General features: G+C 45.3%; 1 protein-coding gene and 1 long non-coding RNA gene across 2 annotated transcripts in view; one reads left to right on the top strand and one right to left on the bottom strand.

The window, feature by feature from the left end:
• Nucleotides 1-4,692: 4,692 nt before the first annotated feature.
• Nucleotides 4,693-5,977, bottom strand: LOC111767728 (uncharacterized). Its single transcript, XR_011424996.1, has 2 exons — nucleotides 5,850-5,977; nucleotides 4,693-5,071 (listed from the first exon to the last, which is right to left on the bottom strand). It is a non-coding gene; the product is annotated as an uncharacterized lncRNA (long non-coding RNA).
• Nucleotides 5,978-6,004: 27 nt separating this feature from the next.
• ATP6V0E1 (ATPase H+ transporting V0 subunit e1) overlaps nucleotides 6,005-12,059 on the top strand; it is a 35,128-nt gene continuing 29,073 nt past the window's right edge. Inside the window, exons 1-2 of the mRNA XM_023617229.2 lie at nucleotides 6,005-6,242; nucleotides 11,100-11,147. Coding sequence (XP_023472997.1) covers nucleotides 6,139-6,242; nucleotides 11,100-11,147 — 152 coding nt within the window. The 5' untranslated portion in view covers nucleotides 6,005-6,138. The remainder of the gene's footprint in view (nucleotides 6,243-11,099; nucleotides 11,148-12,059) is intronic.

Raw genomic sequence — 12,059 nt, 5'->3', positions numbered from 1 at the left:
ACGCACAGAGGCCCCACTGAGCAATGGTGCTGCTTTTCACAGCCACGTCTCAGGCCTGACAGATTGCTCTCTGGCCAGCTTCTCCTTTTTGCTCCAACCAAGCCAAATAGTGTGCAGCTCCCTGACCAGGCTGCCCTTCCCAAGATGTTGACTTTGCAAGTGCCGTTTCCATGTGACTGAAATGCCCCTCCCTACTCCTGAGGCTAACTCAGGAAACCCATGGCCAGTAGGTGATATCAGACAGATACTGTTTGTCTTTCTGTTGTTTTCACAATTAAAAAAAAAAAAGTCAATTTCCAACATTTAAAACTTGGGGGATTCCACAGAGAAATCCAGATGGCTTCATCTGGCCGCGTGGGGTCTTGATCCTGCACAGTGTCGGTTGTATGGAGCCAGGGGCTGGCTGCACCCTAGTCTGCGCTCTCCGCTTGTGTAACCTTGTTGCCTGGCCCCTGCTGGCATCTGAGTTTTAGACTCCAGGTCAAACTTGTAGTTACTCTTCAAGATTTAGCTCCAGAGCCACATCTGTAATCTTCCCTTGCCTCTGTGATAAATAATCTAAAATAGATCAAACTGAGCTTTTTATGGCTCTCTAGTAACACGGAGCTTATCTGACACACGAGTGTCTCAAATGTTGACTAAATCAGAGTTATTTCCCATTTTGACTGATGAAGAAAATGAGCTTAGGTCAATTGTCCAAATTCAGAGAACATGAGATGGAGCCAGGATTTGAACCGCTTCCCACCTTAGCCAGCTGTTGCCGGTGTTCCCTCACTGTCAGCCCTGTATTGGAGTCTGATAAGAGACTGGACGTTTGTATGGAACAGAAGAACCTGTGTATTTGCAGCAGTAGTACTGCTTAGTGGGAAAAGCATCGTCACCAGCGGTTAAGCTCCAGTCCCAGCTCTGCCACTGGACGATCATAAGCCTTTGAGCAAATCACTCATCTCCGAGCTTCCGTTTTCTAAGTAGTAAAACACGGTAATACCTGCACTGCCTTCCTGTCTCATGGAAAGCGTCAGGGTCAGGGGGCTGTTTCTGAGCCCTCTGAAAGCTGTGACTATGCGAATGCTTATAGCACTATTATTGTTCAGTTCACTTGTATCTCCAATTCTGACATTCATTCTGCACTCAAAGAGGTCATGATTTTTCACAAAAGAAATCAAAGGGATCGCAAACCACAAAATTTGATCTACATTCTCTGACTTTTTGGCATTGATTTAAGAGTAGGCAGAACAATACTGTCCTGTCTCTGGAGCCAGATGGGTCTGGGTTCACATCCTGCTCTTGGGCAGTCATTGTTAGGAACCTCTGTTTCCCTACCGAGGTAAGAAGCTAAAAATGCTTATCTTCAAGGCTGTGAAAGTTAAAGTGACAGTCCACCCAACTCGCCTGATTGGAGGAGTCACCTGGTGCTGGCTCATGTTAGTCTCCGCCCCTTGCCTGGAGATTCTGTGATGCAGGAGGTCTGAAGAGAGACCTCTTCAGGTCTCATGTGCATGTGTATTTCTCACACAGCTCTCATGTGATGCTTACGACCGGGTAAGTTTGGGGAATTGTGGAAATGGATGTAGGAAAGTATATATACAGCACATAAAATAGAGTAGGTGGGCCACACAGGGTGCTTTGTTAGCATTAGCATGCTGAGCTGTATGTCTAGTGAGGAAAAGGAGTGGGTCAACCAGCAAGGTGTGTAGTTTGCTTTTTCTAACGAGTTTTGTCTTTATTCTCCACCAAAGTGTTTTAGGACCCCAAAATTTGCATAAAAGATTTTATACTAGATTAAATTTACAGTAAGGATAACATATTCTGATGCCTGGTCTGGCCCTAGGCTCCAGCTGTTACTCTCATCAGTGAATTTAAATTACAATGTTTCCTAGGAGTCAGACTTGACTTGTTTTCAGCGACTTGTTCAATCTAAGTGATAGATAAGAGCTTTGAGAACTGTAATCCCCCCACAGGCATCCAGTCATACGAGACTGCTTATACCAAGCCATGTGAATACTGGTGCATGATCAAGAGCAGGAACTCAGCATCAAATGTGAGTTCTGATCCCAGCTCTATCAGTTCTTAGCTGTGTGACCTTGGGCAAATTACTTAACCTTTCTGGGCCTCAGTTTTGTCATTTATTAAAGTGGAGATAAAAAGAGTACCTACCTCATGGAGTTGTCAGACTTATTGCTTGAGATAGTGCATATAAAGCACAGAGAGCTCAGCAAATTCTAGCTATTGTCTTTCAGAGGAGATTGGCAGTGGGTTTGCTTGCAAGAACAGAGGGAGAAGTGTTTCTGAAGGGAGTTCAGACAAATGCTGGTTCTTGAATGAAGGGAAGGATTTAAGGGCAGCAGTATTGTGTTTGGGCTGTGAAGGAAATGGGAACTGGAGAATGCCAGAGGGTGGGCCTGCTTGTCAAGCTTCAGGCCCTGGGGTTTGAACATGTTTCCTGGAATGACTGAATTAAGCAGTTTCCTACTGACCTTTTCATCAAATTTGCAGAGGTCCATTCACTTGAGTGAGTCCCCTTGTGCTATTTTGGGAAGACTCCAAACTTTTTAACCTCAGATAACTGCTTCTGAATGTCTGCTTTCATATGGCGCTCAGGCATGAGGTGCTCAGCACAGAGCGTTCAGTGTGAGCTGGGCAGGCAAGGAATTGAATCTTCCGGGACCCAGACAAAACTCTAACCCGGAGTCCGCCACACTCCGCTGCTGCTGCAGGCAGTGAGCAGTTCCCATCTGCTGGTGGCTCCGGTCTTTATCCACCGTTCTTTTAAATTAGGGGGTTTTTAATATTAGTGACACTTATATATGGTACAACCTAAAAATGGCATACAGTGAAAACTAAGTTTCCTTGTCACCTTGACTCTTAGTCACTCCGTTCTCCCCAGAAGCAGTCCCTGTTCCCAGCTTCTTTTGTATCCTCCCAGAAATGGTCTATGCATATAGGATCGGGTGTTCTCTAAAAGTTTGACCCATGAAGAAGTCTTTGTGAGGAAAGCACATCGTTCAAATTTAAACAACTATATAAGATTGGTTTATTGCCTGAATGCCATAATTACAGTATAAGTGCACACAAATAATAAATAAAATATTCTTTGTCCATCAGAAATAATGAAATCAGCCACGCCCTAGCCTGTCACTAGTAGGAAGGCAGCTGAGTCTAGAGCAGGTTTTCTAAGGTCTCTTCTTGTTAAGTAGTGCATAACTTAGGGTTTTTTGTTGACTTACTACTTGAAATAGGAGAGGCAGCATGGTTTTGTGGGAAGAATGGGAGCTATGAAGACTGACATTCAAATCCCAGTTTGTCAGTTAAAACAGCTAGTCTTGGGGCCAGCCCTGTGGCCTAGTGGCCTAGTTCGGTTTGGGACGCTCTGCTTTGGCGGCCCTGGTTCGGTTCCTGGGCATGGATCTACACCACTTGTTGGTGGCCATGCTGTGTAGGTCTGCACCCTGGATCTGAACCCACAAACCCCAGGCCACCAAAGTGGAGCATGTGAACTTGACCACACTACCGGGCCACTCCCCTAGAAATAACATTTTTATGGAAAATAACCATCTTTTCCAAAACAAAACAAAAAATGTAGCAAGAAGAGTGATGCATTACATTTTTATAAAATTCCTTAATGTCTGGCTTGATAGAAGACAGATGGATTCTTATAATGCTTCTGCCTTCAGTCTGTTGCAATATGTTGTTTTGAGGGAAGCACAGGAAGAAAACTCAGCCTCACACAGATTGGTAGGTAGAAAAGGAGGCCCTCACAGCCTTGCTGGGAGAGTCAGGGACTCCCCAGGGGTCCGCGGAGCACACTGCCCAGACTCGGATTTATTTCCTGAAGTAGACTTTGAGTGCCTTGAAGACAAAGAATATTTCTCCATTCGGTGGGCCACTGAATCCCAGTTTCTCTCCTTCTCTCCCAGTTTTCATTTGGGCCATGTGATAAAATGTTTTTGACAGGCTGACTGATAGAGGGAGCTATTGACCAATACCAGCCCAGAAATATAACACTGAGATTCAGGATTTTTCTCATTTCCCAGAGGATGGAACAGATTTAGACAGAACTGGTATCATCCCTGTGCTCCCTAACATCTCAAAGATGCTGCTGAGACGGTGAAACAAAAGTTAGACTTAACTTAGATCAACTTCAAATATTTGCATTTATTTAAGAAACGGGAAAAAATTCACAATAACCAAAAGGTGGAAGCAACCCAAATATCCATTGACAGATGAATGGAGAAACGAAATGTGGTATATCATACAGTGGAATATTGTTAGGCCTTAAAAAGGCAGGAAATTCTGACACACGCTACAACATGGATGAACCTTGAGGACATTATGCTAAGTGAACTAAGCCGGCCACAAAAAGACAAATGCCGTATGATTCCACTTATACCAGGAATCTAGAATAGTCAGGCTTACAGAAACAGAAAGTAGAATGGTGGTTGCCAGGTGCTAGGGGAAGGAAGAATGGTGGTTGCTTAGTGGGTATGAAAAGTTCTGACATTAGGTGCATATATGAATATATTTAACACTACTGGACAGTACACTTAAAAATGGTTAAGATGGTCAATTTTATTGTATGTATATTTTACCACAATTAAAAATAAATTTAAAAAAAGGAATGGGAAGAAAGCAGGAGCAAACTATTTTCTCTAATTTAGCTCTGGCTGGTCTCACCCTTTCTTAACTATTCAATTCAGTTGTACATGTGTTTATTGAGGACATTTTATGTATAAAGTGCTCCTAAGGAGCAGAGATCAGTTAAAACAGTGCCTGTTCTCAAGGAGTTTGCCCTCTGGTAGAGGGTTGGTTAAGATACACACACACACATCAGTACAAGGACACAGGAGACGCATGAACGGGGTGAAACAGGCCTTGGAAACGGCAGGGCTTGGACTGGAACTTAAGGACAATGGAATTTCTGCGGACGCTGAGTCTTTGGGGCAGCAGTATGAGCGCAAAGATGACTAGTTTCCCACCTTGTTGGTCAGTAAAGGCTTGGAATCATGTTTAAGAGTCGCTACAGATGTTAAAGATTATTAGTCCAACTTCTCATTTAATCCAGGAATCCATCCTATTGGTGAAGAAAGAAATCAAGAAGTCATTCAAGGTAAGGAAATGTGACTATCGCAGGGACACTGCAGTCCATGGTAAAGCACGCTGCATTTAGTTTATAGATGTTTCCATCTTGCTTCTGTCGGTGAGCTTTATCAAGCTCCTAACCTGAGATTTGGTTTCCTCCTCTGTTTCAAGGTTGTCACAAACTATCATTAACATGTGCGAAAATCCTTGGCAAGCATTAGAAATGTCATGTTTACCTTTTCCTTACTACTCTGGTTAACTTCTACTGCTTTCAAGGCTCAGCTCAGGACCGGCTGGGGTGGGAAGCTGTGCACTCTGGTCCACTCTACCTTCACACTGCACTCAGCGGCCTGGTGGCGAGTCCATCTCCTCACCAGCCTGTGAACTCCGAGGGGGATCTCATTGATTTCTGTAACCCCAGAACCTGGCACAGTGCACAAAATATACAGTAGTGTAGTAGTAAGAGCACTGATCTGGAATATCACACCCTCAGGTTGAATCCTGGCTCTACCACTAACTAGCTGTGTGACTGTGGGCAAGATCCTCGACCTCCTCCCTAGGCCTGTTTTTTGCAACTGCAAAGTGGGGATAATAATTATAACTACCTCATAGGCTGTAGTGAAGTGTTCGATCAGCTCCAGCACTTCAAGCTCACAGCCCAGTGCCTGACATACAGGAATTCAGGAGAGTAACTTAACTATTGATAAGTTCTCCATATCTGTCTGTTGCATAAAAAGACGATAAAGCTGTAAATAACTACATTCTCTTACTAAAAGGGCCATGTTCTTATCAGAAAACTTTGCTGAGTCCCCCATGACTTGACCCTTAGCTCCGGCGCTCGGGGATGAGCGACGTCCCCCGAAGGAGCTGCAGACCCGAGACCGGCCAGGTGGGGGCGGGGCTCTGTCTCTCAGCGCCGGGGGTGGAGTCGGCGCTCGGGTCACGTGGGGCGCGGGAGGCGGGGCCTTGCGCGCGCAGGTCACGCGGCCCGGTGTTGACACTTCCGGGTGGGACCGGAGTGAGGCCGCCGGGCAGGGGCTGGCGGCTGGGGCAGCGACCATGGCGTACAGCGGCCTCACGGTGCCTCTCATCGTGATGAGCGTCTTCTGGGGCTTCGTCGGCTTCTTGGTGCCCTGGTTCATCCCTAAGGGTCCCAACCGGGGGTGAGTGTGCGAGGGACGCGCGGGGAGGACCGGCCGGCCGGGGGCGGGGGCGACCTTGCTGGCGTGGCCCCCACTCTAGAGTCAGGCCCCGACCCCCGTGCGGCACCCCGACTTCGTGGTCGCAGCAGCGTCAGTGTCCCCGGCCCAAGTGTGCTCAGGGGACCTCCTGGACCCGCTGGGGAAGGAGTTCTAGGGGGGTTTTTTCTCATCATGGTCATGTGTGGGGAGCGTGCAGTCGGAAATGGCTCTTTAGCGACCCTAGGAGAAGTCGGGGTTCGTCCCTAGACGACTTTTCCCCGTTTAGCCCTGCCCCTCCACCCGAGTGAGGCCTCATTTGTCTAAACTTAAAGGAAAGGATCCAATAAATAAAGCAGAAGTTGCCCTCTCTGCCTCCACATGTTGTCGCAGTTGCACAGGACAAGCTTGTGCAACGACGCTGAGCCCAGGCCTTGTATCTAGTGGGCGCCAGGAGGTCCTTGGGGCCTGATCTAAAGCGAGATTAATTACGGCACAGCAGGAGGTATTGTTGAGAAAGCCCTGCGTCATACCTGTCGGAGGGCGCTCCCGCCCGCGTAGGGAGTGTAACAAGTTCTTAGAACGACGGGTTAAGAAAGACACTTTTCCCCAGACTTCTTTGTTAAATGGAGCTTTATTTGTTCTGTAAGTAGACTTTTTATTGTAGTATGAAATAGACCTTTATCTTCAGAGGGGCTTTGGAACACCCTCTTTCTGGTTCCTCTTTTGCCTTTTAGTCATGTTTTCTCAGCACAAGATCGGGGCGGGGGGTGGTGAAACTTAGACCGAAGTCTCAGTTTGTCAGAAACACCATCTTTTGCTTTATTCTTTGAAACTAATTGGTGGCTTCACAGTGCTTTGCCTGCGCAGTAGGCACTCACATATCTATTGAGTGGATAATTCTATTAGCTTTATTAAAGGAAGAAAAGGCTATTATTTCCTTAATATTTTGTGCCCTGAGCCCCTTCTGCCCTCTGGAATAACCTTATATTAGACCTATTACTTCTGTGTAGCTTAAAAGTAAATCATAATTTGTTTCAAAAGGAAAAATGGTAGATGAGTTTCTAGGGTAGCATTTGGTCCTCCTTTACTCTCCTCCCCCCGTAACAGCAGTAATATGTGCTCATGTCTCCAACCTATAATAGATGATGGAGAGTGTCAGAATTCTGGGGTTATTAAACTAATTTGTATTAACCAAATTTCACTTCTTCAGACTTTTTTCTCCTACTGGAGTTAGAGAACAGCAAAGTACTTCTTTGTTGTGTTTCTGTCTTCAGCTGTTTCGTTACTGTACTGTCTGCCTTTCCAGCCTTCATACTCAGAAAAGCATTTATTAATGCGCTGGTGGCATTGACCACTCCTTTCTTAAAGGCTCCAATCCACCTGATTTGGGGTCCACCATACCCAGCCTTGGGGCCTGATGCCACTACTATTATCCAGGGTTGTGAAACCCCTCCTGTATTATGTGAGCCCCTCCGTTTCCAGCCCTAGTGTCATGATTCAGGTATTTGACCTGCTGGTGAAATATTATCCGGGTCTCATTCACAGCCCCCACTCCCATCCTTGCATTTCCTGCTCTTGGCAGGATTGAGCAGGTCTTAAAACACAGAGTGTCTCCTAGGAGTTACTGTGTTACACTTTGAGAAACACTGCTCCTTGCTTCTGATCCCTGTGACCTTGGACGGTTTAGTTAACTTTTCCATGTTCCCATTTCCTCCAAGTAAAATGGAAATATTAGTACCAGTTCCCCTTTACCTCCTGAAAAGACTGCAAATCAATTTTTTTTTTAAATACACAACGGAGCTGAATTGCTTCAAGGACTATGATGAATTTTTAATTTCTGAGAGCATTTCTGATTTGAAGGATTAGAAACATCTTCTTTAAAGCGATAAGTAAAGGTTCTGTGTGAGCGGGGAAGAAGGGAGACTGAGGTTCGGTCCCCTCCCTGTGAGACCCCTGTGCGTCAATGCAGAAAACGGGGTGAGGCAGGGAGAAGAACGGGCCAGAGCCAGAGCTCTTCTGATCCAGCCCCTCTCGCTCGCTCTTGCTTGCAGCTGAAAAGGGCAGGTAAAACCTGGTCTGTGCCTGGAACCAGCTTTGCTGACCAGTCCTGTTTTCCGTGATGTCCCTCTCTTCTCTTTAGGAATCCACAGATTCTCTAAACACTTCAGGCTTTCTCAGGGGGCTCCCTGTGTGCTCGGTGTTGGGGAGGGGTGGGCTGGAGCACCGGGACGGGTGCCAGGAGTTTAGTCAGCTCCAGGTTTTCAAACATACAGCACAGTAGAAAGAGGAGTACAAGCGCTGTACACCAGCTCCTCCATTCAATAGTTGGTAACGTTCACATTTGCTTTGTCCATGAATACGTGTGTGTATACATATACGCCTGTATGTACACATGCACACCTATATGTACACATATACACACAGACAGTTTTGCTGAACTGTTTGCAAATAAATCGCAGTCATGGTGACTCTTCTAAGTCCTTCAGCGAGCATTACCTAAGCAGCAGGACATTCAGAGCCGCTATTTCAGTGAGGGAGCTTTTGATAAGAAACTGTTAAGCAGGTAGTACAACGGAGCCTCGGCTGTTTCAGCGCTGAGATGGCCCTTTGAGGAAGACAGAAGACAGACGAGGGATTCCAGTTTAGGACAAGGGACTGAAGGAAGATGAGCAAAAGCTTGGAATGGAGAATGATAAACCTGTAGGGGGGAGGGGACTGTGAGGGCACCTGTGTTCAGGAATGAAGAGCTGCTGTTTGAGAGTAGAGAGAGGTGAGGAGCGTGCGTGGAGGGACTTGACTGCAAGTGAGGAGCTGGACTTGATTCTGTAAATCAAACAGATCTATTGTGCACCTGTCAAAGCTTTTAGCACAAACCTCATACATAGTTATTTACGTATTATAAGCATAATGTAAAAGTTCTGTTTTGAAGAATCGGCCTTCAAAATATATCCATTCTGACCAGTTCTCATGACCTGCGCGGCTACCAGCCTGGTCCATCGGGTGATTGCGATTTCCCCCTAACTGGTTCTCTGTTTTTCCCTTTGCCCCTCTTCCCCCAGTCTATTTCCGCCCAGCGTCAAGATCCCAATAGATTTGGAGTTAGGGTTTGTCGCTTCTCCCCTCAAATCCCTCCAAATACCTTCCCCTTTCCTTTCAGGGACTGCAGTGTGCCTCTTACGTCACCTACTGGGCTCTGCCTGCTCTGCTCAGCCACACAGGCCTCTTCCCCTTTGAATGCCAGGTCCCCTCTCCCCTGGAGCCTTTGCCCTTCCTAGTCCCTTGCCTGGAACACTCCCTCACCTCCGTGTTGCTCACGTGCCACCTCCGCAGCGAGTCCTTTCCTGACCACCCTCTTTAAAATTGCAACTCCACCCTCCAACTCCCTTATTCGTCTTTCCTGCTTTATTTTCTCCATCAGCCCTTAAGGACAATCTGGCTACCGACCATAGACAGAGAGGTAGTTGTTGTTTGTTTATTGTTCATCTTGTTTGTTGTCTGTCTCCCCCACTCTGGTGTAAACTTTGGGAGGGTGGGGGTTTTCATCCGTTTTGTTCACTACCCTCTCCCCAGAGCCTGGTGCATACTGGACACTCAGTGAAAATCTGTTGAATGAGTAAATATGCCAATACATTAGCCACATAAAATACACACAGAACTTCTACAGGATGGGTCAAAAAATAAATAGGAGTTCTGATATTTGCTTCTTGCGTTCTAGGAGATAGTCTTGCTTACTCCGTGGGATGTGGAGACCCCTCTTTGGAAATTACTCCTGTGGATGATGGGGGGCATTAAAAGGTGTTAAGCTGCAGAGTGCTGTGATGAAAAGAACATTTTAGAAAGATTAATCCGAGATGATGGTGGAAAGAATGAAGGAGAAGGAAGAAAGTTTTGAATATTCACACAGTTAGTTGAGCCAGGCAAACCTGACGAATTTGAGTGCTAACAGTGGAATAGAAAGGAAGAAATCCACATAGGGAGAGATGCTTCAGAGGACTGATCCACAGCGTTTGGTGACTGAGGGTGCAGAGAAGGGATGAGCAAAATGTGACGGATTTGAGGCTGGGTAGGCTGGGTGGAGATGGCAGAGCTGCTGCTGGGGAGTCAGAGATTCATAAAGAGAGCCTCTGCAAAGAGAAATGGGAAGAGAGTTAAATTTTAGAAATGTTGAAATTCAGCTGATTAGAGATCCAAGTTTAACTGTTTTCAGACAGGAATGGAGATGGGGAGAGGTCAAGGCTAGGGAGTCATATTTTTAGAAGTGTATTCGTTACAGAGAATACTACCAAAGAGGGTCATTCCTTGGAAGTCAAAACTGATTGTCGCTGCAGCCTTTTCTGTTCAGTTTCAGATGGGTTTGGATTAGACCTCTAACCTGTGGCATCAATACACATCCCTTTATTTTATTTATTTATTTATTTTTGGTGAGGAAGACTGGCCCTGAGCTAACATCTGTTACCAGTCTTCCTCTATTTTGTATGTGGGACGCTGCTGCAGCATGGCTTTATGAGCAGTATGTAGGTCTGCGCCCAGGAACTGGGCCCACAAGCCCTGGGCTGCTGAAGTGGAGTGCACGAACTTTACCACTATGCACTCTCTCGCCCCGCCTCCCCCGCTGGCCCCAATACACATCCCTTTAAATACAAATGTTAGTTACGTTCTTAAACTTCTACCTAGTGCCCCCGGGGCCCACTGCAGTCTGCCCGTGTTTGAACAGATTCAGATCCGTTTTCTTGGTGCACCGTCCTTGCCAGTTTGATAACATGGGGAGGAGATTTCAACCATGTCTGCGTAGTTTGCTGGTTATCTAATGATGTTTGCATTTTTCTTTTTTTTTTTTAGAGTTATCATCACCATGTTGGTGACCTGTTCAGTTTGCTGCTATCTCTTGTAAGTATGTTTCTCTTATAAGTAGTTTTATCCTGGCATAATAAGCAGTTACTCTTTGTATTTGTAATGTGTGTGATTGAAAATTAGATCAGTGGAGCATGACTGATGTGCAGCTTTACACTTTTGTTTCATTGGAGCGTGTCCCTCATGTAACAGCTAGAAATCATGTCCTAGAGCTGGAAATAGCACACTTTTCGTATGTTCAGTATATTTACATAAGAACTGTGCAGATGCTTTGTTCTTCTGGTATTACAAGTGTGATTTATTTGGCATAAATTTAAAGCTTATAATCAGCTGGAAATGGTCATTGCACTACTTTATATTTTTCTCTTGTGAAGTATTTAGGCCTGCTCATTTCACTTAAATATCTCACTAGGAAGCCAGTAAAGCCATTCTTTTTTTTTTCCCAGTTATTTTATTGAGGTCATATTGGTTTATAACATTGTGTAATTTCAGGTGTACATTATTATGTATCACTTTCTGTGTGGACTGCATTGTGCTCACCACCAGTTGTCTAATTTTTATCCGTCACCGTACATATGTGCCCCTTTACCTCTTTTGCAAACCCTCCCACCCCCTTCCCCTCTGGTAGCCACTAATCTCTTCTCTTTATCCATGTGTTTGAATAAAGCCTTCTTTATTGTGAGTTTTTTGTTTATTTGGTGAACAGAAGTTGAGTTAGAATTGTAATCAAGTACAGTAAGGATTACTTTTTTAAACAATTCACTGTACACTATGTCAAAGTATGATAATTAGCATCTACTTGAAAAGATTATATAGTTTATATAAACCATTGAATGAAAACTATTTGGGATATGTAAGGTAACTGCTTAACACATTTTTGGAATACTATTCTTTATCCTCATGAGCATCAGCAATGGCAGAACTGCAGTTGAACTGTTTTAAAGATGG

This window comes from Equus caballus, chromosome 14 (assembly GCF_041296265.1).
Source record: "Equus caballus isolate H_3958 breed thoroughbred chromosome 14, TB-T2T, whole genome shotgun sequence".
In the NCBI taxonomy this organism is placed as follows: Eukaryota; Metazoa; Chordata; class Mammalia; order Perissodactyla; family Equidae; genus Equus; species Equus caballus.
Note: the sequence above shows the minus strand (reverse complement) of the source record. Positions and strands in the feature narration are given on the sequence as shown.